Here is a 27,222-nt window from a genome sequence, read left to right on the forward strand (position 1 = left end):
GATTTACCCAACTCTGTTCGAGTGCTTGGGACCATGAGGAGAATTTTCTCTGATGATCTAGTGTTATAACTACTAGAGTAATATTTTAATAAATTGTATATGTACAGAGGTAGTTTACCCAGTAATGCTTTTGCAATAAATATTAACATATGTGATTTTCTCCTTAGACTCAGTGAAGTCCATTCAACCATTATACAAATTACAATGATGTGTACGTGCACTTGAACCAGTTACAAACCGCAAGGCAGCATGATAGACTACATCCAGCATGGGTGCAAATCCCGGGGGGGACGGGGGGGACATGTCCCCCCCAATAAAAATACCCTAAATTATTCAAAATTGAACAAATGTATTTTCAGACTTAAAGGTTGAATATGTAGAATATTTATTAAAAACATATTTCTAAAAAAATAATACATCCACGGTGCGTTTTGAGGTGTACAGAATGAAAGTATTGCTACTCCATACATTTTTTTTTTTTAGTCTGAATTAATATTTTTAAAATTTCTCGACAATGACTTTTTGTCAACGTTCTGTTTACATTCGTACCTGCCCGTAGCCAACATGTGGCTCACTTCTCCCGCGGAAGTATTATTTTATTATTTAAGTAATATTAAAATTATGATTTACGAATATAACAGTTAAGTAAGCAGTGACACACACTGTTGGCTGTTTAGGACAAATAAACAAGAAAGGTAAGCACAATACATGATTCCCTGTGCAGTATTTTTTGGCGAGCCTTTACCAATTTATGGCATGGTATGAGTTGCAAAAAATTTAAAATTAAAATCACGTTGGTGTCCCCCCCTAATCCTGACATCGGATCTGCACCCCTGACATCCAGTTTCTTCAAAAGAAATGAAGATGCAAGATGCATACATTACTGTAAATGAATTAAAGTTTTATAAGGCATTAAATGGGTGCAGCCGAATGGAGGCCGTGGCCCCGCCCCCTGGTGGCCACGCCCCCCCCCGGGGGCGGAGCCAAACAGCTGGCTGCTGCGGTGTCTCGTGGCCGCGATGCGACGAGGTAAAATGCCCTGGAAAAAGACACGAGCTCCACAGTGAGACGGCCGACCGGAAAGTTGACGCTGTCGTGGAAGACGGAAAATAATTCAAGGAGAGCATTTAAGATCAAAGCAATCTTTGGGATACCGGAGCTGTGGAGGATTTTTGATCTCTTCCAAAAAAACGGAGAAAAAAAGGAAGAAAAACAGTCCACACTCACGGGCTGAGAGCGAGGACGGGGGGTGAAGGTGAGCAATTACTCGGATTTGGCTTTGATACTTTGTTAGAAAAGCAAATATGAGCAGACAACGTTCATTCTAACTAAATTATTTGATGGAAAGTTCGGGTGGAAAAAATCTTTTGGCAAACAGATAAAAAAAAAGACAACGTTAAAGTTTCACAAACATCATGTGTGCTAAAGTTTAAAGTCTTTGGTTGCGCCATTGTTAATTCAATCACCATATCTAAGATGTTGTTATCTATTGGTGGGGATTATGATGATAAGTTTCTGATAAGTAGCTGGATGATCCTGACCTGACTCTCTTCCTTTTCCTCTCCTTCACCAGCTAAAAGCCCACATCTGTCCTGCCAGCATCACATCACTCATCCCCCATCTCCAAGGAAATGAATCCATTGGTGGCAAAGCAGATGTCAGTCACCATCAGTTAAATGTTAGTATTACTGGAGCGGAAAGTGCTTGGCTGGCTAAAGAGGAAAAAGAGGAAAGGGCCTGTTGAAGGTGCTGGAAGATGTCTCTCTGGATGATACTGCCCGTCAGCCTCCCAGTCCTGAGCATCACTGGGATCTGGGTTGTGTAAGTTTGATATGGAGAAAAATTAGTCTCTTAATTGTGACAAATGTGTATAACTGTTAGCCAGAGGTGGACAGAGTACTGGACCCCAGTACTTGAGTAAGAGTACAAATACTACTGGTCAAAATTTACTCTGTTACAAGTAAAAGTAGCTCAGTCAAAATATTACTCGAGTAAGAGTAGAAAAGTACTTGCTTTTAAAGGTACTTAAGTATCCAAAAGTAAATGCTTTTAAATTTACTTTAAGTAAAAGTAAGAGAAAGAGTACATTTCTTATTTTCCAAATTTAAATTACTATATTTTTTCTAAATTTATTTAAGGATCTTTTAACTCTTGTTTCTGAGAAATTAACTCTTTGAAACCAGCTGCACTGATGTGCTGCTTTTAGAACCACAATGTTATATAAAACTCGCAGAAACACCAAAAACAAATCAAATGAACAGGATCATAAGAGGACAGCAGATGATGCAGAGTTTATTAACAATCATGAACTGAAACCAAATGAACCTGCACCATCCAACTAAGTGTGGATCCCCCTCAAAGATCACTGCTTTACAAAAAACTACATCTCTGCTTTCAATAACTCAATGTTGAAGTCACTTAACTTTACAGGAAGGACATGTACCAGTACAATATAGCAATATAGAGACGACTCAGCGGATTGTCTTTCTTCTCCTGACGCAGGCGTAGCCATTGTTGCGGCTCTGTCTTGACTTGTTGCGGCTCTGTCTTGACTTGTTGCGGCTCTGTCTTGACTTGTTGCGGCTCTGTCTTGACTTGTTGCGGCTCTGTCTTGACAAACGCAGGCTACTTTGGCGGTATCGTTTTGAGGAGGCTTGACGTATTTTCGCTTTACGTACATCCCAGTGGAGAGCGTGCACTGTGATAGGTCTCCTCCTTTGACAAAAACAGCTTGTGTCCAATAGGATTTTAGGGAAGAAGAAAAAAGAGCAGACCTGAAAGTAACGAGTACTTTTCAGCCTTCCTAGAAATTTACTCGAGTAAAAGTAAAAATATTTGTCTTGGAAATGTATTCAAGTAAGAGTAATAAGTACCAAAGAAATCTAATACTCAAGTAAAGTACAAATCCTCTGGATATGTACTTAAGTACAGTACTCAAGTAAATTTACTCCGTTACTGTCCACCACTGCTGTTAGCACGCAAAGCCATCTCTGAAAACACATTTGTTTTGCTGTCATTGCTTCCGACCAGTCGTTTGTACTTTATGATAATTGTGCAGATGATCTACATCAGGTAATTACTTACCATTTAATGATATATCCTAAGAAAAACAATTAATGATGTATCTGGTGTAATTACTGGAACAAAAACCTTTTGCTCCCTCTCCTGGCTTCAATAGACAAACGCATATTTCACCTGAATTTCATGGCGCCATGGCAATAGGCATGTGGATTATCTGTCCCCCGAAATTGATCTGGAATATCCAGCTCTCTCTTAAAAGTGAAGCATACTGGTTTGCAGTCAGGATTAAAAGAGTGCTAGGGTGAGAAAAGAACGTGTAGCTCTTGGTCATACTTATTCTAACAGCTCTTCTCTGCTCTTTTTTCTTTGCTTTTACTACATAGAGGAAATGCAAACCCTCAGGAGAAACAGATGGCTCACTTCCAAACTGTAGCCGTTCTGTAACCAAGCTCTGTGCTGCATCACTGATGAGTTGTGTCAGGACTAAGCAGCTAATCAGATTCCAGAGATGAGACATTACACTGCTTGCGTTTGAGAGCGCAGCCATGTCGGTCCAATCAGGAGTGTGTTTCCAGGTGTACAGGCTTATATATACCCGTTGACCAGAAGAAAGCTAAAAAATAGTGCTAAGAGACGTTACTTAGTTCTGATTTTGAGGGAGAAAGCCGACTTAGCAAACACATTTACTAGTAGTGCCGTTTAAAACTGTTCCTTTTTACTTTGACAAGAGTTCTTTGTTTTTAAGAGAAGTTAACAGGCTTTTTCCAGACGAGAGGAATGTCGAAGGGTGTACGATGTTACATAACTCCTTCTAGTGTTGAAGTAAGGTCAGTTCTGAAGTGGGTACTGGAGGTATGTAAGCAGAATCTTCAGTCAGCATTCACGGGGGATGTTCAGTCTGCAAAAGTTTCCTGTAAAGGAGAATACTTTTGAACACGGAGTTTGGATTCACTTCCTGTGTTAACCTTGTGAGTTAGATTCGAAACTATTGCATAGCTTCCCAATAGTCATAAGAGATTCTTCATGCTGGATATGTTTCAATTTGTTTTCAGTTTGCATGATTCAGCAACCACACAGGAAAGCAAGTGTAGTCTAAACACAATGCTCAACAAACTCATCCAGGTATCACGCATCACACCCTTTCCTGGGGTTATTTTTGTGCAACCTTTGGGAATTTTCACTGTACAAACCAGATTTTCTCGGGAAGGCTTTCATCTATACCCTTGTTCAGTCAAGAAAAGAAAAGAACACTGGCTGTTTCATGTTGTTCACAGGCATGCAATTATGGAATATAGCTGCTGCTGTATGGGATAATTATGTAAACAAACCTCTCATTACATCGCCTCCTCAAGGCATATAATGCACCGATTTACTTCCATATTCAGCCTAACAGTCTATATTATGTAGAACTGTTTTAGATCTGCGCTGAAGCTGTTTTAGCTTTGGAAGCTGACCAAATGTACAAACAGTTCCTCACACGTTATGGAAAGTGTAATAACTAAAGCTGGCTACAGTTTCTTTTCCCATATTTTTACAATAAGTTCCCATGGCCCCATCTTGATCACTAGCATTTGTTTTTTTGTATGTGTGTGCTTGTGCTTTTAGGTGATTTTGTGGTATATTTTGCGAGCCCAGTGCTGTACTCTTGACAGTCTTGGACCTGACAGCCGTGCTGCTTTCCCACCAGTGGGTTTCCTCACAGCGTTGTGCAAGAGCTGTTCTCTGTGCAACACGTGGTGATTCATATCGCTTTATTTCCCTCCAATAACCGGTCAGCTCCGTGTTGGTACATTTTTCATTCAGTACCAGCTGTGTATTTTATCAATCATATGTTGTGTTATGAAACGAGCTGCGAAAGTGAAGAAGTTAATTTTCTCCTTTGTGAAAATGAGCATAGTAAGCAACAAATTCCACAGAGTTGTTTCTTTGATAACAACAGGAGCACTGGGGTTGGCTGTGATTGTATCAGAACTATAAGGATACACAATAGTAATAGTCTGATGTTTGTGTGCTTATTTGCACACAAACATACTAATTTGTGGGCATGCTTGTGCGCTTATTTGCATTTTGTGGTAGATCCCTCAGCACACGAGAGAATACAAACATATAAAATTGTACTTGTATTTTGATTTGATCTTAAATTTTTAATTTTTTATATATAGAAAATATGTATATGTATAGAAAATACTTTTTCCCTCAGATGTTTCCTTTAAGCGTTACTGTGCGCAGGTGCACGCGGCGTAGCTATGCCTGTAAGGGACTTCAGAGTTTTCTGAGTGTGTGTTTGGAATATTCTGTATGTCTGTGCTTTTTCCAAGATCGCTTTATGAGTAGGATACTATTGACCATAAAAGAAACATTTCTAATTGGTGCTTAACCTCTTACTGAACTATGTCTGCTTTCATAAATCGGAAAAAGTAGTCGCTTTATCTGTCTAAGGTTGTCTTTGCATCTTTTACTTGAAAGTACAGTACAGACCAAAAGTTTGGACACACTTTCTCATTCAAACAAATGGGGAAGTGTGTCCAAACTTTTGGTCTGTACTGTATATGTCTCTAAATGTAAATGAGAAGGCAAGGCAAGTTTATTTCTATACCACAATTTAACAACAGGGTCATTCATAGTGCTCTACAAAGACATTACAACATACATAAAACCATGATTTAAAGTTTAAGCAAACAAACAGACAAATAATAATAATAAGATAAAACATAATGGGATTTACAAGATTCAAACCTGAAGGACTAACACAAACAGAATTTACAAGATTTAAAATATGATTAAGTTTTGAAACTCGAATGTGAAAGTACCAGTGTAGAAAACAGTTAAAAAGCAATAATTAAATATAAACAGACATCTCTTAAAAATAATTAACAAATGAGGTGCAGGAAATAAAGGTTGCAGTGCATTATGGTGCATTACTGAAATACAGCAGTAATGAAAACGTTTTCAACTTTGATTTAAAGCAACTGAGAGTTTCAGCAGCCCTGATGCATTCTGGGAGTTTATTGAACAGTTGAAGAGCATAAAAGCTGAACGCTCCCTCACCGTGTTTGGTTCTAACTCTGGGTACAGAAAGTAGGCGTGACGCTGACGACTTGAGGGTTTTGGTTCATCATGGACCAGAAGATCACAGATGTACATTGGCTTTTGACCATTCAGAGATTTATAAACTAACAGCAGGATTTTAACATCTATTCTGAAGCCAGTGTAAAGATCTAAGAACTGGAGTTATACGGTCCACTCTCTCGGTCTTAGTGAGCACTCAGGCAGCAGCGTTCTGGACTAACTGCAGCTGTTTGTTGGATTTTCTAGGGAGACCCGTGAGAACAGCGTTACAGTAGTCCAGGCTTCTGAAGATAAAAGCCTGGACAAGTTTTTCTAAGTCCTACTGAGACATCAGTCCTTTAATCCTCGATATGTTCTTTAGATGATAATAGGGTGACTCCACAACTGTCTTTAATGTGGCTGTTAAAATTCAGATCTGAGTCCAGAACCGCTCCCAGATTTCTGGCTTGAAGGGTATCGTGACAAAATTATATTTTTTATTTCATTACTGCACTCATGTTTTTATCTTCCTGAAATGCTCAAACCATAATTATGTCTGAAATTATTATAAAGAGTTATTACTTGCAGAATATAGTTCAAACTGTAAAACATGGTCTGGTGCATGTAAAACCTTCCAAAATCTGTCTGTCCCAACCAACTCTTTGTGTTGACTAGTTAAACTTCCTTATTTCCAGACGTCTTGTTGTTTCATAACTTATACTTTGTACAGCTTCGTGCAGATCTGTCCATGCACTGTGTACTTGGACTTGGCTATTGCATGGACAGTGGTGGTGATCTTTGCATGCTACTGCAAACAAAATACGGTAACCAGCAGCCTCCCAGTGAAGCTTCAACAGCATTATCTGAAAATGAGCCAATCACAGCCATGCATTCAGGCAAACAACTTATCCCTGGTAGAATCAAGTCTGCCTCTTAAGTTCAGCCTTAAAATCATTGTTACTGAGAATAGTCTGCCAGCTTTGGTTCAACAAAAGTTTTTTTGGTTTGTTTTACTCCAAAGTCCTTGTAGGAAGTTCATTATGGTCACAATGTCAAGCAAAATAATGCAGCTCATTGTTGTCTCATAAGTGAAGAAGTTTTCATGATTGACTTCAGTTATGTTTATAAATGTAGAGCAAATTTACTGCAAAAATCAACTCAGGGCACTTTAAAAAGTAAGTAAACAAGTCAGTGTGGTTATAATCCAGTTATATTCCAGTTAAATGAATTTTGTTCCTTTACTTGTAATCTTATTCACTCCAATTCACTATGATCGTATTCATAACAGCTAAATTCTAAAATTCAGAGTTGATGAGGAAACTGACTGTTGGCATTTAATCTTCCCGTCAGTTTTTTCTCATGTCCTGAGAATGCCTGTAGTATTTTAGATGGGCTAGAAGAGAGGACAAGAGAAAGATGCCACCAAACCCATTGTAACCTACAATGGGAAAGAAAAAGGAAGATTAATTTAATGCCAGAAATGTGGCATTCACATACCAACATAGAAAGCAATTATTTCAGTGATGGAAGGTGCTCAGTGCATCAACAGATTCAGATTCATATGTTTTATTGTCATTATACGAGGTATACAACGAAATTAAAAGCAACATGGAGTCAACAGAGTCCTGTAGCAGCATAACTAAAGGTGTCGCTAAGGATCACCTGAACCACCCTTTAACTATACTCAACGTTTGAAGTGGATCAAAAACACTTCAGTGTTATGCAAGAATTTTGTGTTCTGTAAGATATGATGGAGCTTATTAAAAGATATATAAAAGAGATTCAAAACTAATATCAAAACTAATAAGGAGAAGCTAAAATAGTGGAAATATGATCTCTTCAGCTAATTCTCAGAATGCCTTGCAACAACATTTTGGATCAACTGATGGCTTTTTAGAGAACAGGTCATTTGAATAATGAACAATCACGTCGTACAATGTTGACGTGACAAATGCACGGATTAGTTTTATGCAAATGCAGTTAAAAGGAGAAATCCCAGTCAAAAATAGCTCCAGTGTTCCTCATAGTACTACTGGATATCAAAGGAAGACCATCAAGAGTAACTACATGGCTAGTCACTATTCCTGAGAACCCAAAGTATAAAAAAACAATCTCACTCCCGTCTGAATTTAGTAGCAGAAAATGAAAAGTTATCCAGACCTTTTTTATCTTTAAGACATGTTTGTAGTCTGAGTTACTGATAGCATGAGTCTGTTATCTCTAGCCTTTAGGAGGATTTGGTGCCGATCACCAGCGCTGTTTCTGCGCTACGTGTGACTTAAAAACTAAAAATTGATAATTTCTGTGATGATATTCACATCACTGATTTATTGCAGTTGATTGGTTTTATTTACAGCAAGATCTGCAAAAATTGGATTCTTGAGGCCAATATTGATCTTAGCTGGTCTGACGCTAATGTGCATTTGATCTTTTAAATATAGCTTATTTTTATACAGATCCTGCAGATTTGCTTTTAATCCAAGAATTTTGAACAAAATGTGTCATTTTAGTATGGAATGTTAGTTTCTTTTCAATGTGATGATTAAATTAGTCTGATCTCAAACATATTTTGTCATATTTGTAAACTAGTATTGCTGCAGATGCTGTAATGTTAATTTAGCTATGAAGTTGCGGTTTTGGTTTATTTGATTACTCTGGCCGAAACCACATAGACAGATTAACTGTACAGGTTAGTCCACAGTTGCACTCAATTACATTTTTTTGTTCAGTGTGAATTTTTATTTCTATTGTGAACCCAAAAAAACACATTGATACATATGCAAGGATTAGAAAAAAGAAAAAAAAAGATTTACAAATTTCAATCACAGTTCTTGAGTTTAGCTCATATAGCTTCCAAAATTTTTGTTCTTCTGGTCATTGAACTATCTGTAAATGAGGCTAGTCATTGACTTGGTTAAACACACATACCAGCAGATCTGTAGTTTTAGTTATGTCACGTTGACACAAACGGGTCATTTACTTATCTGAACCAGGCAGAGAGATAAGAAATGTCAGGTTACGTGTTGCACAGGTTGGACAGGTGCAAGTCACCACAAGGTCAGATGGGCAGGATTTTAGTGTCAGGTAGGTCACAGTTCACGTTTAATGAATTAAAAGACTGATAAATATATGACATTTTAAAATCTATGAGCATCTTCCTGCAGCACATATAAACCAGTGAACATAAGAACAGGAGTAGATCCTCCAGTCAGAAGGTTGGTGGTTCGGTCCTTTGTACCGTCATCTGCCAAAGTGTGTTTGGACAACAGAATAAGCTCCCACATTGCTCCCAATGAGCCAGATGTGGCCCAAAGGCCGACTTCTGACTGGGGTAAAATTTTAAAAACGTTTCTACACTGGATACATAACATTAGGCAAAGTACGAGTAGCTTTTTTTTTTTCTTAAGTGAAATGTACAAATGCTGATAAGGTTTTTCTGTTAATAACGAAACAAGAACAAGAGCAGAAGAGTGTAATCTTCCCACATTTGTGGTATAGCACGTGCATCATGGTTTGAAGCTGAAACTGGGTTTAAAGAAAATATTGGGAAGTTGGAAAATGATAGTGAAATATTTTCATTCAGAGCTTTGGAGAATTATTCCAGACACTTGAATACAGATTTCATACTCTTTAAGATGACACTGTAAGGATGAAATTGCAAAATGTCTTGCCTTCCATTTTAGTTAAACATTGTGTTTCCACTTCAGATACGCCATGGCCCTGTACAACCAGCATGTCTGCCCTGTGAATAACTGGTAAGTTAATAACTGCATCTGGGTAGTTAATGCTTCTCAAATGTTCCTACAGCTCAGAACAAAACTTTTAGACCACCATGTTTGAGTGCTTCCATGTTTGTTTTCTTTGGGCTCCAGGTTATACAACCAGTCATGTGAAGAGGAGCTGTATTTGCAGAGTGGGCCCTCCTTGTGCTGCACGTTGGATAATGTACCACTCATCAGGTAAGAGACCTTGCCCGTAACCACATAAGCCTACCCCCTCCCTCTGTCTGTTTCTGCTCAGTAAAAACAGGAACAGCATCCCATTGTTTTGCTTGACCCCATCTACAGACTGCTGATTTAAAAGAAGAAAAAAAAAGCTAAAAAAAAAAAAAAGCGAGTGAATCTGAAGGAGGTTATTTTCCTCCATGTGCCTGTGTGCGTTCTGAAAATATCCCGCCTGCCACCGTGGCAGTTCAGAGGCAACACTTAACCATGTAAACACACTCACAGGGAGGAGTCAGCTTACATTTAGGAGGAAATCAAGACACTCCTGTTCCTTTGTTTGGCTTTCAGCCTCTGGAGTTTACAACTGCAGAGCCCAGTTTTAGCACATGAGAACTATGATTTACAAAAAAAAAAAGAGAAAGTGTCTGTAACAACAGATGAACCAGAAAGTTTTAGTAATGCAAAACTGGCAGTGCTTTTTGGTTAATTCATTACATTTCTCAGGATGGAAAAAAACAAACCAAAACACATTGCATCTAGGTTACACATAGAACTCTTAAGTAAAGTAATCTTGCATTTCTTGCCAACTATAATAATTAGCCAAAGTCAAATGAAAAGAATCAGAAAAAAACAACCTCCATATGAAAGTACTGTTTTAAAGTAATTAGTTGGAGTATTGGTGTAATAAATTGTGCATTCGCAGCTATGTAATAAAGAATGTGTGTGATTGAAGTCAGCTGAGAAGGCTTTGCAGGCAGCATGAGCTCGGGAACAGACAGCCAGTGTTGACTGTCTCCTGGCTTCCCTTCCTACAAACATTTCCCATTCCTAGAAGAGAGGTGGTATGCAGTAGGTGAAAAGTCAAAGAGTTGATGACGGGAAATGAGAGCCCTGCTTCAACTGTATTCCACGAGTGCAAATGTAGCTCCAACAGTAATCAGTGTTTCAGAGACGGCTGGAAGGGATGTCACTTCTACGATGGCACTAACGTGCACAAATTCACAGTATTTTTTTAATTATTTATCTCTTTCCTTGCAGTAAATGTGGGACTCTTCCCCCTGAGAGCTGCTTCTTCAGCCTTATCTGCAGTATGGGATCATTCATGGGTAATGTGTCGCATGGACACACACAACACACATTCATTACCTCTGTGCACATTAAACTGGCATGCATTAACCCGACTGTGATTCTAATGCTAACCCAATGGATCTAACTCCAATAGATTTACATCATAGGTTATTTACATTTATTTCTTACACAAAGTCAGCTGTAGTTATGTTTCGCGTGACTTTTTAGGAACTCTTATGTCTGGAAACCCTGTGGTCACTTTGAATGAGAAGAGGACAGAAATGCACTTGTAAAGCTTACAAATGCAGTGAGCAGTGAGTGAGTGTCCTAGTAGGCACAAAAACAACAACAAAAAAACCAGCCTGGAATAAAAGGCTGCATGTGCTGCTGCCGAGTGCTCACTGGTGGTTCTGACTTCTCCAATTTAGTTAATGTATCCCAGCTGTGGTTTAGACCTATTCTGAGTGTGTATGCATGAATGTGTGCTCAGACACATGCATGTATAAAAAGCAGGAGAGAGAGGGTCCTTTTTTTTTCTTCTTCTTTGTCATCTGTAGTAGTTTTTCTTTTTTTTTGGCCAACTTAGGGACATTGCAAGATCTTTATCGTTTGTTGTTCAGATGAAGGTAATGGCTAACACACTCGTCAGTGATGCTTTCCCGGTCATTTTTGTTTCATATATGAGCAGAGACCACACATCTTGTGATTTAGTAGAGAGAAGGGACCTGACTGTTGCTAATCAGCATGAAATCCATTCAGCCAGTTGTGAATTGTCTAGTTTAGTGAGCCAGTCATGACCCTAGGCAAGTATTTTTTTTGAAACATGTTACTATAAAAGTCCCAGCTGGCTGGAATGTTATTTAAAATATTTGTATTTCAACTCCACAGGAAGTTATGTGATAACTAAGCAGTGTAGCTGCTAAACCGCAAGCATAGCAATCTCAGTTGCTCAAACCTGGATTCTGATTCACGTCTTGCTTAATTTAAACGTGAGAATTTCATCACCTTACATTGCATTGTGTTCATCCACTATGGCCATTATTCCTTACACAATATCCATGCTGTATAACTGTGACATTAGATGGCATGAACTTGTCTTTACTTATTTCACTTGGTAAACAATTAAAAGGTAAATACATAAGTTCTACATGAGAAAAAGACTAAAATGTCAGGAGTTCCTTCTGGAGTCTCAGTGAACAGTATGCCACAGGTCACTATCGTAGGAAAGTAAAGGTGTTATGTATCTGACGTTAATGTGTGAGTGCTCAAAGTGATGCCAGTATCATCTGTCTGTTAGGAAAATGAAGCAGAAACTGCATATCACATAAAAAAACAACAAAAAAACGTACTTCCGTCTCCAGGTTTTGCTGGTTGCATAAACCGCTTTTCTTTTAGTTTCCATTCATCATCTCATCAGTCTGTAGATAGAATTATGTTAATACCAGCTGTAAAGTCAGGCATTATATTTGGGCTCAAGTAGGCTAAGTTGGTGTGGTATGCAAGTCCACAAGAGGCTATTGCAAAAAAAAATTGGCACTTAGCTTTTTAGCCTATTGATTTATGTCTCACCAAAAGACTGTTCAAGCGGCTTTTAGCACATGGGCTCAAGCACATGGGCTCTACACTGTAAAACCTGATAAGTTAGTGGAACTCAAACTGTTTGAGGAAACCGATTGCCTAAAACCATTTAAGTGTATTAACTCAAACAATTCAAGTGTAAAAAAAATATTCCATTGAGGTTCAAGTAACTAAAATATTTATTGTTAAGGTAACTTGGTTAAATAAATGTGATAGTACCATTTCATTCAGTAAACTGAACTTAAAACTAATATGTATTATACACTCTTATGTACAGTAGTATTTCCTTCAGACTTATCTAAATTGACTGTATTAATTTGCATCAAGCCAGACTAACTTAATTGAATCTTCTTTACATAAATTGTAGCACTTAAGTTCAAGTTACTCAGTTTTATTCCTCTAAATTAAATTATCACATTCTAGTGGCCACAACTTCTAGCTCCTCAATTCATTTTAGGAAACCGATTTGCCTTAAACCATTTTAGTTGTCATAACTTAAATAACTCAACTTTAAGTTGCTTTAACACAATACAAACACAGACATCTTATACCAGCTTCAAACATTTATTTAATTCATTTTTGAGTTATCTTAACTGATGGCAATGAGTGACCACAACTTTTTCCAAAGTTTAAGTTATTTCAACTTACTTCTCTTATTAAGATGTACTGTTAGGTTTTACAGTGTATGAACTGTATATTGCTTCAGAATTATTCTCCACCTTTTCAATCCGCCTTTATCCAGTGCACACACAGACACACAGTGCTCTGCATACCTCCTGTGGGATAGAATGCAACTGAGTGTTTGAATTGAAACATATCCTTTTGTGGGGATGGTGGAGGTTTTTCTCAGTTGAATATTGTGAGAGTATGTCGTGTCTGGATGTGCACTAGTTTACGAGTTTTATACATTCCAACATTAACATGGAAGAATAACTTTGGTGTGTGTTCGTCAGTGTTTGCAGTAGCTCTGCATTTCCTCTCCTGGGCTTCCTGGCTTCAGGGAACAGACACGAGAACTGGAAAGTTTGGCTTTGTAGTAAGTGACAGAAGGTGGGACAGTTTGAGAGTGATGTTTATACGACATAAGCACTATTGTTGAACTGTCACGCAGCAGCCCGTCCTTGACCCTCTGAGGCAAATTGGAGGTCAGCTTTGCTGCTTACTCATCAAAGTCTGACAGTGGAGGGACTCATGACCTCAGCACGGCGTGCTTCTTTGTAAAAACAGCCCAGAAAATAACGTACGCAAATGTACTCTTGGAGTGCATGAAGCATAAGCAAGGAAGAAACACGGATCCGTTCGTAGAAAAGAAAATTAGAAAATGTTAGTTATTTTCTTTAACCTTCAGGGCATTGCTTTTTTGTAACTGCTCAATGCCAGCATGTTTAAACACAGTCATCTGTTTTGCTGAAATAATCACGTAGTTGAAACAGAAAAAAAGAACAGACATGCGAGTCGTCTGCAGTGACGATGGCATGCAGCATTCTGATGAAAATGAACTGCAGTTCACCTTCTTTCCCCATCAATACAGCATGTTCTACATTATAAAAAAACAGCAAAAGACAATGCTACATCATTGTTACTCAGCCTGGATTCTTTGAGGCTTGTTTTTCTGTGATTGTAGCTGGAAGAACTTTGCCAAGAATGACACTAGTGCTGAGGAAAAGGAAGCTTGGACGAGCACAAACACACACTGGAGGATTTTCAAAAAGAAAGATATGCAGAGAAGAATGCATTATTATTAAGCTTTACCTATCTGTGTTCCTTAAAGGCTCAAATTGAGGAAACTAGACTTCCTTTTTCTTGGTACCAAGTCTAGTTGCCTTCATGTAAGACTATAGAGTATACTATATAAATATGTAGTTTTGTGGCAATAGCTACATTTTAAACTTTGCAAGAACTTGTAAAAAAAACTGGCTCAGACTTATCACATCCAACAACGTTCAGCATTAATCAAATAATTTTCCATTATTTATGTCCAAAGTCTATACTTTGTCCCAATAGCAAAGACGAAGACCGTTATATTTGTTGCAAAGGAAAGTCCTTAACTTTGCTGTTTTGTAGCAACAGGAAGTTAAGCAGGACATAACATCTCACATGGAAGTTATTTCAGATATGCACCCCCCACATACGCTTTCAGGGCCAGCAAATGGAACATGATGTGAAGTTGGGTGGAAATAAAGGTAGATACATTTACACTAATTTGTCTCCGTAATGTCACGGTACAAATCGGAGCATCTCTTTGGAAAACATATTTTGGGTTTTAGAACTCAGAACAAAAATCCTAGGATTGTGCTACTTTAGGTTTTGAGGTGGTACTTGCTTCCGACCAAATATATGCTCCTAAGCACCAAAAAAAACTCCCCCAAAAACGTGATATCCTTCTTAATACGACAACTGTAAAGTCAGGCAAAAGCCATTCCTACATGTCATGTAGAAATTAAATAAATGTCATGAGTTTCAACAGCTATAACTCCACTACAGTTTCTAAGTAGTGCTTTTATCTGTCATTATTAGATTTAGATAAATTGACAAGTGCACAGTTTTAATGAAGCAAACCACATTCTTCAGGCTTCTAAACTTTTTGGCATCAGACACACTTGCTGCTCCACGTTTGTTTGCTGTTTCTTCATTGGTTAAAGTACTGACCTCGGATCTGCATTGACTGGTCGCTGTTACAGCTCATTCATAAAAACTGACATCATGACGTGAACACAGCCAGAGCTGGCCCAAACGAGTCCAGCAGCGGCACACTCCAAGAATTTGTTTCCCTGCAGTTGAAATCTTAATACATTCATACAATTGATCATGTATCTGTGTGGTTCTTAAACTTTAAACTTTACTTTAAACTTTATTTATTTATATAGCACCATATCATACATTTGAAAATTGCAACACATGGTGCTTTACATGCAGAACAAAATGACAAGATGACTGTCACACTATGTTCAGTTGTGAGCTGATGACGAAGCAAAATGCGAAAACGTATTAATATTTGGCTGCTTTATTTGCTAAAGTTCATTCTTCAGAATAATTGTGGTGACATCTGTGTGAACTTCTGCCGTTGATAGATAATGGTCAGGGTCTAACTTCTGCAAACGCTATGGCTGACTCACAGTCTGTTGGGTTACTTCCAAACAGAAACCAGTTTAAAATGATTGCTAATTGTCCCGAGTTTGCAACTGTAAATCTGTTTCTGTAGCAATACTAACTATTGCCTCATAATGTGATGAGGTGGGGTGTGCCAGTGCTGACGTTGGCAAAGCTCGACACCCGCAAACCCAGGAGGAGACTGCGCTGTAAATTTCAATTATTTGCCAAAGCAGTCTGTAAAAGGAAATCATGTTGATTTGTAAGCATTTCATCAGCTTAGTCTTTGACACACTGCAGGCCTTTCTGCATTTAGACAACATTTGTTTCTGAGTTCAGTTATAACCTTATGGATGTAAACACACTTATAAGTCAGACATGTATGTCAAAGTGTAAATAATTGGCAACTTTGCCATTGTTAGTGGACAGGAATACTGAATTTGCTCCATATAGATACTTAAAGCTGTACTGTTTTATTTGATATTTTTTCCGGTTCTCATCTGTATTTTAATACCAACCAGAACTAGTACCAGTTTAGCAAAGGTTTTCAAAACTCATCCATACATTCGATCAAACATAAATCTGTTGGATTCTTGAACTGTCAGATGCCACTGACAATTTTTAAAAATTTCTAACTGGTGTTTCCTTTCCACTTGTTATTTCCCCTAAGATTTGTGTCTATACTTTGCCTGGCTTGAGTAAAAAGGCAAAAAATCCTATTAGAAAGCTTCTCCACTATCTTTAATGGAAGCAAAACACTGTTTAAATGTTAGAACTGCCTAACATCCTTTTTTTTATGAATGAAAGAACTGTCTTGGAGTGCAAGCTTGTTTTCATGTGGCCAGGTTATGAAATGTGTTTGTCAAACGTTGGCTAACTGTCAGGCAGGCCACAACAAGATTGGTGAAGACAAAGCTTTACGTCGTTGGTGTGTTCTTCCATTATATTCCCTTTCAGTTTAGAATTAACTTTATGACGCTCCGCCTTTCACACACACATACTTACAGCATTAACACCACAGTTTAATCTCTGATACAATTTCTAAGCTTCAGGTTAAGACATGAGGGGCTCCTTGTCCCCTCTAACGCTCTCACCCTCCTCTTTTCCACTCATCTCCCGTGTCCCGCTTTCACCCAGCCCAGTCAGCCTTCAACAGCCACCATCCATGAGGAGTTAACAAAGACAAACCAAGCAGGGGTCAGCTCCTCAGTCCTTCAACAATGGACCCAAGTCGGAGCATATTAGTACATCAGCACTCATCTGTCCCATATACTGTACTTTCAGTTCGTCTTTCAAACCCACAGACTTGAAGGCACCCCCGTCAGTGCATCTTGCCCCATGTTCCCGCCATTTCCTACCGCTCATTTGTTTTTTCTTGTTAGGAGAAGAAATGCAACTTCCCGTAGTTCGCTTTCACCTTCCAAGAAATTGATGTGTTTCTTGGCTGAGCGAAGTGTGAGAGTGTTTTTCTTAAATTGAAGCCAGCCACTGTGCACGGTACTCTTCCAAGAGCAGCAAGACTCTGTTTTCTTTTTTTTTTCTTGTTGCACTTTCTTCTTCAGCTTCTACAGTGAATTTAACATGCTGATTCTCATGTCTCTTTATTTCTGTTTCTCTCTGTAGTTATGGCGATTGTGCTGCTCCGCTACGCGCAAGTCATTGAGAAGCATCGCAATTGTCTTCTCAACACGGCAAGTCTTTCCACAGGCTGGATCTGTGCTGCTGGACTCATCATGGTGGGAAACTTCCAGGTAGGAAAGCTAGTGATGACACACAAGCGTAGCTCTAGCCAAAAGTAATAAAACTTAACAACACAAACAGAAATAATATAAACAGTCCCAGCTAACACAAGTTAGTGCACATTCATGCATATTTGTAAAGATTAATGCTGTCGCATCCGTCAGTAAATCATCTACATGATTTATAAATCTCAACTATAACAAATTAACATCTAAAAAGGATCTGAGTTGAATTTCCTAACTGCAGATTTATTGATGTGAGTGGAAGTCTTTATTTCCAGCCCTAAGTAGAGCCACATTTCTCCAAACTGTCTGTGATATTCAGGCCTGTACATGTAAGTGAGCCTTTGTTAGGCTCTTTAATCTTCCAGTGATCCCTTCTCTTCCATCACTCCATCATTCACACAATCTATTTCAAAGTAAACACTCGGCAAGGGTTGTAGAAGTCTGTTCTGCCCTCATTGATACAATATGCACTCTTTATGAAACCAGACTAGGATTCCTCCAGTCGCTTGTATTTGTTCTCTGTGAAAGACTTTCCTGAAGTTGAAATATTTGAACCCCTGGCGGGCCTCCTAGACCTTGTGTCTTCTCTGTGTGGCAAGATAGTATTGCACATTTTCACAAATTAGGTCGAAGATTCAGTTTAAAATTACAGTAACCTTTAAGACGTCTTTGCACCAAACTGATGTGAAGGAGCAGTAACAATCCTGGACGCCTGCTGTGTCTTCTCACATTGACAGATTCTGGGAAAAAGGGAGAGCACTTTAGTATACACACTTAATAAATAAAGTAAAAAATGTAAACAAAGCGATTTTTTATGACGCTTATGCATCGTTAGTTCAACTTTAGTTTTTACGATAGTTTTAGCACAGTTAGGCATCTTTTCAGTCAATGCTGGGTTTCAGTCCCCACTAATATATTGCATTGGTTAGGTAATAGTTTTATCAAACATGTATGCTTCACCCATCAAAAAATAGCTCATTTGATGTTGAATTAATAAGAAAAGTTGATTCACTACAGTTGACATGCGATCAAAATGATGTAATTTACTGGCAGTGCATTTATTCTCTAAATAGATAAAAGGGATGGATTTTCACCAGCGTGTACAGAAGCCCGTTGGGTTAAGCAAGCAGCACTTGTGTTGAGTGTAATTCTCTACAAGATAAAGTTACTCTAATGATATTTTAATGACTATCCTTATCGAAACAACCTTGGGATATTTGTTGAAATTGGGGACTTTGGTGGCAACTTTTAGAAATTGGAGTTTTATTTAATACCTCTACGTTATCCCGTTGGTTGCTCAAAGGTGTTTGTGTCCTTTCAAGTTTATAAGATTGTTGAATAGATGCCTGTTCACAAGAATAAGTGGAAGCAGAGTAGTAACTTATCTAACCACAAAAATGACTCATCGGTTTTGATACTATTGCCAAAATAAACAGTGGAAAAATTTTCTATTTTTGAATCAAAACATGCTTCATTGAAACGCAGTGATTTTTTTTATTTTTTCATATATTTTTTTTTATCAAATGCTGTTCATAGCATGTTTTTAAGATTAATGCCTGAACCCAGTTCCTTTTTATGTATTTGTTTAGTTGCATCAGAAGGATGCTTTACTAAATTTTTCCGACAATGACATAAGTTCCTCAGCAAACTTGACGTATTTCAAGGTAGCTGAGTGGTGAGTAACAGGAATTGTTTTACAAACATGTGTGGAACAGATGTAGCAGTTTATGTGATTATGCAGAATAGCTGTCTTCAACCTCTTCCCGCTTCTCTTACGAGGACTCTGTGCCAGAAAAGGGAGGAATTTTATGGGAAGAGCCAGGGGGAAGTGAATTATCAAGCCTGACCATTCATGGAGAAGCGCTGGCCAGACAGGGTGTGTGAAGCAGAGGCCCCATCTATAACCAATCACTAGCTTGATCCTCGCTACTCATTCCCAGATTAGCTTCTCTTAGAGTCCGGGCACAAGCCAAGGAGATGCAAACACAGATGTCACTGATGGTGAATAAATGATAGAAACCAGACAAAAAGAACGAAGGTTCTGTTACAAAATTAAACAAATGCCCAACTCTGGAGTCTCAGAAACGTAGACGAAAGACAAAGCACACGATAACTTACTCAGAAATGACTACTGCTTAATTTCTGTCCTGTGTGTTACATAAGGCTTTGGCAGCACATCTGTGGCGCGGCCACGGGGCCTTTTCCTGTCAGGCAAGTCTGATGGTTTGGGGAACGAAGCTCATAAATAAATGACAGAGAAACGCGTTGCTGCCACACAAAGGCTCAGGAGCAGAAGCTCCAGGAAGAAGAGAGAAACAAAGGGGACTATACAAGATGGTTGTGCTGCGTATCCCTTTGTTGTAATTTGTCTTTGGTCAGAATATTTGTCTTGTGCTTTAAAGATTGGTACTGAATGCTGAGAGCGACTGGCTCTCGGTTACCAACATGAGCCAACCAGAGCTTTTAAAGGTCATAAAATAAAATGCTCGTTTAATTTTTTTCCTTCAAAGTTGTGATTAATAATTCAATTCAATTTTATTTATATAGCGTCTAATACAACAGATGTTGTCTCTAGACGCTTTCTAGAATATATAATATTATGCTGAAATGCTGATTAAAGGGTTTTTGTAATCATTTCGAAACTCTCAACTATAGATTTTAGCAGGTGTTTGGGACGGCAAGTGTGTCACAAATAGTAGAAATAGAATAGTTTCACTTCATCTCATTTAGTTCTGTTTTTATGAACTGAAAACCGAAGCCAACACACATATCAGTTAGGCTTGTTCCCACAAATACATCTTCATACTTCCTGTCACCTTCTGCACAATTTTAACACTTTGTAATAACGCAATACACAGTCATTCCAAATTTTTAGTTTCTCTTTTCCTTCAACACACAACAAAACAATTTCAATGGTACTCGTTGCACATAGGTGTTTGTAATTAACTTTTCTTTTCTTGGAGTTTGAGCTTTGTGAGAAGGCAATTACTATTCATTTATGCAGGAAAACTGCTGGTCATTGCCAGACTTCAGGAACTGATCTACCAATCTGATCTTTATTCATCAAGCCATATTTAATACAATTACAAACGCTGCACAAAATCATATCCAGGAGCTACAAGAAGCACTTGACAGATGCCTCAGAAAATATGAATAATGCAGGAAAAAATGGGTGCAGGAGCTGAAATTTTGTCCTAAAAGAGCTAGACATAAAGGGATCTGTTGCTTCTGAGTGCACCCTAGCAGTGCCCCTGCCCCCTCCTTATGCCTGTCTTGTTTTAAGATACTGATGTTACTGAAATTGCTGCCACCATCATTACACATCAGCGCTCTTATGATCTTTTTTTTTCTTTTTTTTTTTAATCCTTATCATTTCACCTCCTCTTCTCCCTGCCCAAAACCGTTATCTTGGTGGACATCACTAAAACAACACATGGTGTAGTGTGTAAAGTGGGGACACATACATGAAGTTTAGAAACAAACATTTGCTTGAAGGCTTAATGCATCATTAAACCAGCGCGACTGAAGTTAGTGATACAATCTGGGACACCAGGAAGCACACACACACACACACACACACACACACACACACACACACACACACACACACACACACACACACAGTCAGTACAACTGATGCACATTACTGATTAATCTGGTGAAATGGTAAAATCATTCCACCCACAGTTTCCAAACGCCAGGAGTCACTTGCAAGAAAAGTTGAAAAGTTGGAAATGTCTAAGTTCAGTGAACTTACTTGAACAGAATATTAAGTTCTGCAGGTGGGTAACAGAACCACCGTTGTAACGTTAGTATGTTCGCTACACAATAAAGGGGAGGATGGAAAGAGTGCCAGGAGTAACGAGCATATGGTTGCTATTTGGGCGTGTGTGTGTGAGTGTGTGTGTGTGTGTGTGTGTGTGTCTTATTATTCCAAAGTATATTGCATAACTACTTGGCAGCTCTGCTGTACCTAACAGTGCCAGTACGGTGTAGATAAACTCAAGAAAACCGGATTTTGTAGTGACTTATTTACCTTATTAGTCATTAGATTTAAAAAAAAAAAAAAGAAAAGAACAGCATTTTGGGCACACACATGTGGATGTTATTTTTCACCATCTAGAGATCTGCTCTCATCTCTTCAGGGATTTGTCTACTACACAAGAATGTTCAGTATGTATTCGTTTGATCAGTGGACAAATGGCTCAGAAACCCAAACTAGATAACCTCTCGGGTATTTCTCTTGTGATACCAGAGGATTACAGTAACTGTCGCAGGTGGGCAGTATTCCAAGTGTATTTTAGTCTTTAAGGAGCAGCCAACAATCTTCAAGTTTTTTTTATTTAATTTTATCCTAATGTTTTGGTGAATGTTCCAATAAATCTTGTATCTATTTTTATCGGTACATCTGAGCTGCGTGTGTGTGCGCGTGTGTGCGTGTGTGCGTGTGCGCGTGTGCGTGTGTGCGTGTGTGCGTGTGTGTGTGTGTGTGTGTGTGTGTGTGTACCCTTTAGTGCGAGCTGTGGTCACATGCTCCTGAGCAGCTCTTTTGTGTATTGTTCGTTATCGTTCTTGTGACTGGCAGGGAAAAAGAGGCATTCTTTTAGCTGACTTGCCGCTGGCGTCTTTGTTAAATGACCAGCCTTTTTCCCCTTCATTTGAAGAGATTATTTAATAAAATGCTAAATGATCTGACCAACAGCTTGAGGCAAAAGTTGACTGGTCCCTTTGTGTTTTCACCCTCTCTCTTTTTCTAACACTTGCTGATTTTGTGCATTGTCTTTCTCCAGCTGATGTTGATGTAGCCTTTCTTTTCACCCTCACTCACCTGGCAGGTGGATAATGCCAAAGTCCTCCACTATGTCGGAGCGGGCATCGCCTTCCCCACCAGTATGCTGTTTGTGTGCCTGCAGTCGGCGCTGACGTACCGACTAGCCAAGACCCAGGGGGAGTACAGCGTGGCCCACCTGCGGCTCTGCATGACCCTGCTGGCCTTCGTAGCCTTGGTGCTCAGTATCCTTTCCAGCTACTGGCAGATGGCAGCTTACCAGGCTGTCAAGTGCCTCAGAAAAAGTGTTGTTTAGTGCCAGCTTGACTAGTGACACAAAATGTCACAGTGTAACATCCTCTGCCACTGTGGTCATTTTTTTTTTAGAGAATGTGTGAAAAGCATCAAAAACTGATTTGTCGCTGTGCTGTGCTGATATCCTCGGGTGTATGAAGTTGTGCAGGTTTTGGGGGGGACTTTGGCCATGAATTTTTCCCATGGTATATTTCTTCACATCCTTTATTCTTAGTTGAGAGAAAATGACCACAGTCGTCTTGAGGGAAAGTTTTAACGAGGCCCCTGAGAACCTTCTCCATTTTCTTCAGGAGAACCATCTCAGTACCCTTGTGAGAGTTTATAAATGGCTAAACATTGTCTAGACCACAGATATTTATACTTGGAGTTAGATGGATACTAGGGCTGTTCGATTAATCGATTTTAAATCGTAATCGCGATTATGTAATTAGAACGATGTTAAAACGTGAAAATCGTAAAATCGATTTTTCCCTTTTAAATTTTTTTTTTTTTTTTTTTTTTTTTTTTATACCTTGTCTGCACACATATTAATGGTTGATACTATATTAATGATTGATGGAAATACCTCTCAATACCTATGACAAGTGCCCCATCGGAGAGGCTCTTTAGTTGTAACATGCCACCGGGCATCCCTCAAGCCAGATGCGGTAGACCGGCTCGTGTTCCTTGCAAAAAACTTGCAAATGTGAATAGCAAATGTAATGACTGACATTACACACCTCTACCTCCTTCATGGGTTGCATTATTATTTAGCATGCAAAGACCCAGTTTAGTTTAATTAGAAAATGTCTTGTTTTATTTAATTGGAAATATAACTTACTGTATGTTTGCAAGTGCTGATTTGCTGATTTTTTTTTTTTTTTTCAGAGATAAAACTTTATATTTTATTATATTTTTTAAAACTTTTTTTCAACTTATTTTACAGAGTTTTGCACTTTATTCATTCATTTTTGGTTTAATAAGAGCAAAGTTTGCACTTAAAGCCCAACGGGGCAAATGTTCAATAAAAAAACAGCATATTTGAAATAATTTCTTTGCCTTTTGTCAATTCACAAAATAATCGTAATCGAAAATCGGATTTTGAGAGAAAAAAATCGAGATTTTATTTTTGGGCAAAATCGGACAGCCCTAATGGATACTAATGTTAATGGTTAGATTTAGTTCTCATCCTGCTTCAAAGTCATTTTCCTTAACCGTGTTTTTAGGCGGTGTGTTCTTCTGTCAGGAGAGCTTCGCCCTGCAGCACACCTCGGCCATCTTCGAGTGGGTGTTCTGCGTCATCATCATGCTGTTTTACGGGACATTTGCCTTTGAGTTCGGCAGCATGTCGGGGGACACCATGGTGGTTCTGGCCGGAGGAGGCTCACTGGGATCTGCTGGGAGAGGACACAAAATGGATGCACTGGGAGCCCTGGGAGGACCCATTTCACACTCGCAACCGCATCCACACCAACCTGAAAACATGTCAATGCTGTAGCCATTTCTAGTTGCCTCATAGTTGCCTTGTTTATCGCCTTCGATTCCCGGCTGTCCAATGACTTTTTATTATTCATTTTCAGCCTCATTCATCTGAAACTTTGAAACACAAAACCAGGCCAGTGCAGCAGCTGTTCACAGCTGAGTGGGTGTATATCTGTCGCCACCGTGGAGAGCTCATTTGGACTTGTTTGCGTTTTGCACGTTGCACAAGTGCAACATTACAATTTGTCTCAGCAAAGCCCTGTCATCAGTGACCAATAGCGGAGGGGTAGTTTGTCAGCCAGATGATGAAGATGTACTTTTCATGCTGAGCTTGAAACGCTGGACTGTTTCCTCGAAGGTGACGGCCGTGATGCTTTCATTTGTATGCAAAGGGTTGAGGCTGCTGGACGGCCCAGTTGACAGTATTACGGTGGTGAGACTGAGGGACGATGACGATGTTTGAATCAGTCCTGGAGACTAGCAGGGCAGCAATCTGCAATCATCTACACCGTAGTCAAGCAAACTTGCTGATAATAATGATAATTCTGATCCGTAATCCTTTAGGTTTTATAGATGTTAGCTGCTTTTACCCATAATTCTGTCTGGATACTCAGCTGTATGCTACCTTCAAGCCAAAGACTTAAACCAAGGTTAAATAGAAAGGAAATATTTTCTGATGGAAATTCAGATAACAACGTGCCTTGATGATGCGTTTGTACATAATTAAAAAGCAAAAGTCTTTTCATGTAGCTCTAAAGTATGTTACATTTATTCTTGATCTGCAGTCACAAATCTGCATGTCTGGAAATATTTTTTTTAAAGCTTCCTTAGTACCCACTCTCAGAATACATGATATATTTGTCATATTTGTTCTCACTGTAGGTGGATACTGAATATAAAGCTGAGGTGGTGGCTTATGTATTACAATGAAAAGGTGTATCTTTCCTTACCTTTTTCTTATTTTAATGATCAATACACTAGAATGATGCTAAACTTGAAAGAAAATGTTTGTTTCAATTTCTTGTCTGCGTGAAAGAGAGCATCCGGAGGCCAAATACGTACTCACTAATTCAAGCCAGAGCACTCGGTTTATTGAGTTTAGTGACAAGACATCGCACATGTTTTCAGGTCCCAGCAATGGAGCTCAGCATTTTTTTATTTCCCATCATGGAAGGAGGACAATATGCCCTTTTGGTTTACCTGTTTGCATTCTCTTTGGAGCTCAGTCCTTCGTGTTGCGTTTTCTGTGTTTCTAGCTGGTGTTTTGGGACCAAGTCAACGTGAAGAATTTTCTAATGCAAGACAGGATTGGGAGTTTTACCTCTTTGTTGATTTTGTTACACCCCCAAGCATAGGTTTACACCGTATTCTCTCTAACATTTCTTATGATATTATGATATTTTATTGGGGGACAGCAATAAAAGCAGAGGTAAAACCAATCACTGACTGTTCAAAGCTGACACTGCTAATAATCGGGACATAACAAAGTTTCAACAGCCGTTACAAGAGGTGCTACATGCAAAGAATCTCTTACCTGGCTGAATGTATACTTTCAACAAGACTGAACTGGAGGAGTGTGTCGCGGCTGCACTGTGGAATGAGCTGGAAGGCAGAAGCACCAGCTGCACTGCTCACATGCTTCTCTCTGCTGGTCAAACAGCTTATTGCATGACTTCACGTAGAAGTCAGAGATGTGGCTTTGCAGCTCAGCACACAGGAGGCTTGCCTTTCTGCTGGAGAAATTATCCCTTTTTTGTGTTCACAGCTATATCTATTTAAACATTTGTATTTCTTAAGAAGGCCACATTCGTATAAAAAGAAACAAACTCCATCCTGCTCTGACTTTCATTATTCTAAACCACTCACTACTTTGACAATGTGTATTCCTGTGCCAGTTTGCAGTAAACCTTTCACACGTTCTGTCTGAATATGGTGCTTCCTGTGCTGCTCTTGCAAAAAAACCTTGTGCCATTTCACACAGTATTTACCAAAAGTGCTTGATTTAACTGTCATCTATGCACAAGTCAGATTCCCATTCTGATTTGCCTGCTATACATCCTGCTATTTACATCTTTGTCCATGTCATGTGTACCTGTTTGGTCCTTGCACTCAGGAAAACGTTCCAACACCAGCCGCGTTCTTTCATTCAGAGCAGAATCAAAACTGCTGCCTCCTGTTGAGTTTTAATGGAACTTCAACTTGTGTAGTTTTATGTATTATAGGTGCATCTGCTTCTTCAGCTGTAGGACAGACGTTAGTTATTATATAATAGATTATTTTTGTTAAGGAAGTTCTGTAAAGCTGAACAGTTAAATGACTGAGATGGTTGCTTTTGAGAATCCGTACGCTGCTCGCTCAAAGACCGTGAAACATCTGCAAGATCCCTGATGCAATCAGTAGATCATTGATGAGGGCATTTTGACAAAGTAACCAGCATGTGTAAGCCTCACACAAATCCCAAATACGGTACCCTATTTTTTTGAAGCGTAAAAAGCTCCCTGTGCCTTCTGTGTTACATTGATAACCAAAGAGGTTTAGGTCGTACATTCTATTTTGGTGCAAAGTCATTTGATTGTATACACACTGTATATTCCTTATGGTTCAAAAAAATAAATGCTTTAAAGGAAATCTGAAGTTTGAACTTGATGAGTTGCATCTCAAGTGTTTTTATTTATTTATGTTATTATTTCACCCCTATGAAGTTTTAAGTTTTACACCTACAGGGCTATTATTTATTGTGTTATAACTATGTTGATAGAGGGTGCGTAACATTTAAATGTGCCCATTAAAGTGGATATTTCTCAAATATTAGTCCATATTATCTAACAGATACAGCCAGGTCTTTGCCAGTGGATTACTCATATTAAAACAATTTGTTTTTGTGCAAGAGTTTTTGTGGGTTTCCCTTTATTATCTACAATAATATATAGTTTCCCTTTGGTGATTAATTGTTTTTTATTTAAATTGAATAAACTGGGAAATAATTGAGGAGAGCCTTGTAGATCATGTAAATGTCCCTTAAGCAAAATTATAGGTATACAAAAAAATTTAAAAGTGGCTGTAATTCAGTAAATAGTTCCCCGTTTGGTCATGAGTCATAGGAAAAGGAGAAAATGTAAAGTAGGAAAACTTAAACACAATTGGTTGAACACAATTTGGTTGAACTGACAAAAAAGCATTTTTA

At 38.7% G+C, this 27,222-nt stretch overlaps 1 protein-coding gene across 1 annotated transcript; it reads left to right on the plus strand.

Moving 5' to 3' along the window:
- Positions 1–1,012: 1,012 nt before the first annotated feature.
- On the plus strand, positions 1,013–26,802 carry zgc:154058 (Transmembrane protein 150A-like). Its single transcript, XM_061745442.1, has 8 exons — positions 1,013–1,255; positions 1,574–1,821; positions 9,777–9,824; positions 9,942–10,028; positions 11,052–11,119; positions 17,373–17,500; positions 22,330–22,507; positions 23,783–26,802. Exons 2-8 carry the CDS (start codon positions 1,757–1,759, stop codon positions 24,052–24,054), a joined length of 846 nt encoding a protein of 281 aa, XP_061601426.1. The 5' UTR covers positions 1,013–1,255; positions 1,574–1,756; the 3' UTR covers positions 24,055–26,802.
- The last annotated feature ends 420 nt before the right edge of the window (positions 26,803–27,222 follow it).

The sequence above is a fragment of the Cololabis saira genome, chromosome 17, assembly GCF_033807715.1.
Source record: "Cololabis saira isolate AMF1-May2022 chromosome 17, fColSai1.1, whole genome shotgun sequence".
Classification (NCBI taxonomy): Eukaryota; Metazoa; Chordata; class Actinopteri; order Beloniformes; family Belonidae; genus Cololabis; species Cololabis saira.

What these genes read in the sequence shown, in the direction of transcription:
- zgc:154058 (XM_061745442.1), top strand. Translation starts at nt 1,757, where the DNA reads ATGTCTCTCTGGATGATACTGCCCGTCAGCCTCCCAGTCCTGAGCATC. An exon ending in CAGTATGGGATCATTCATGG is followed by an intron (nt 11,120 to 17,372) that starts GTAATGTGTCGC and finishes TTCTCTCTGTAG; the next exon opens with TTATGGCGATTGTGCTGCTC. An exon ending in CTTCGTAGCCTTGGTGCTCA is followed by an intron (nt 22,508 to 23,782) that starts GTATCCTTTCCA and finishes CCGTGTTTTTAG; the next exon opens with GCGGTGTGTTCTTCTGTCAG.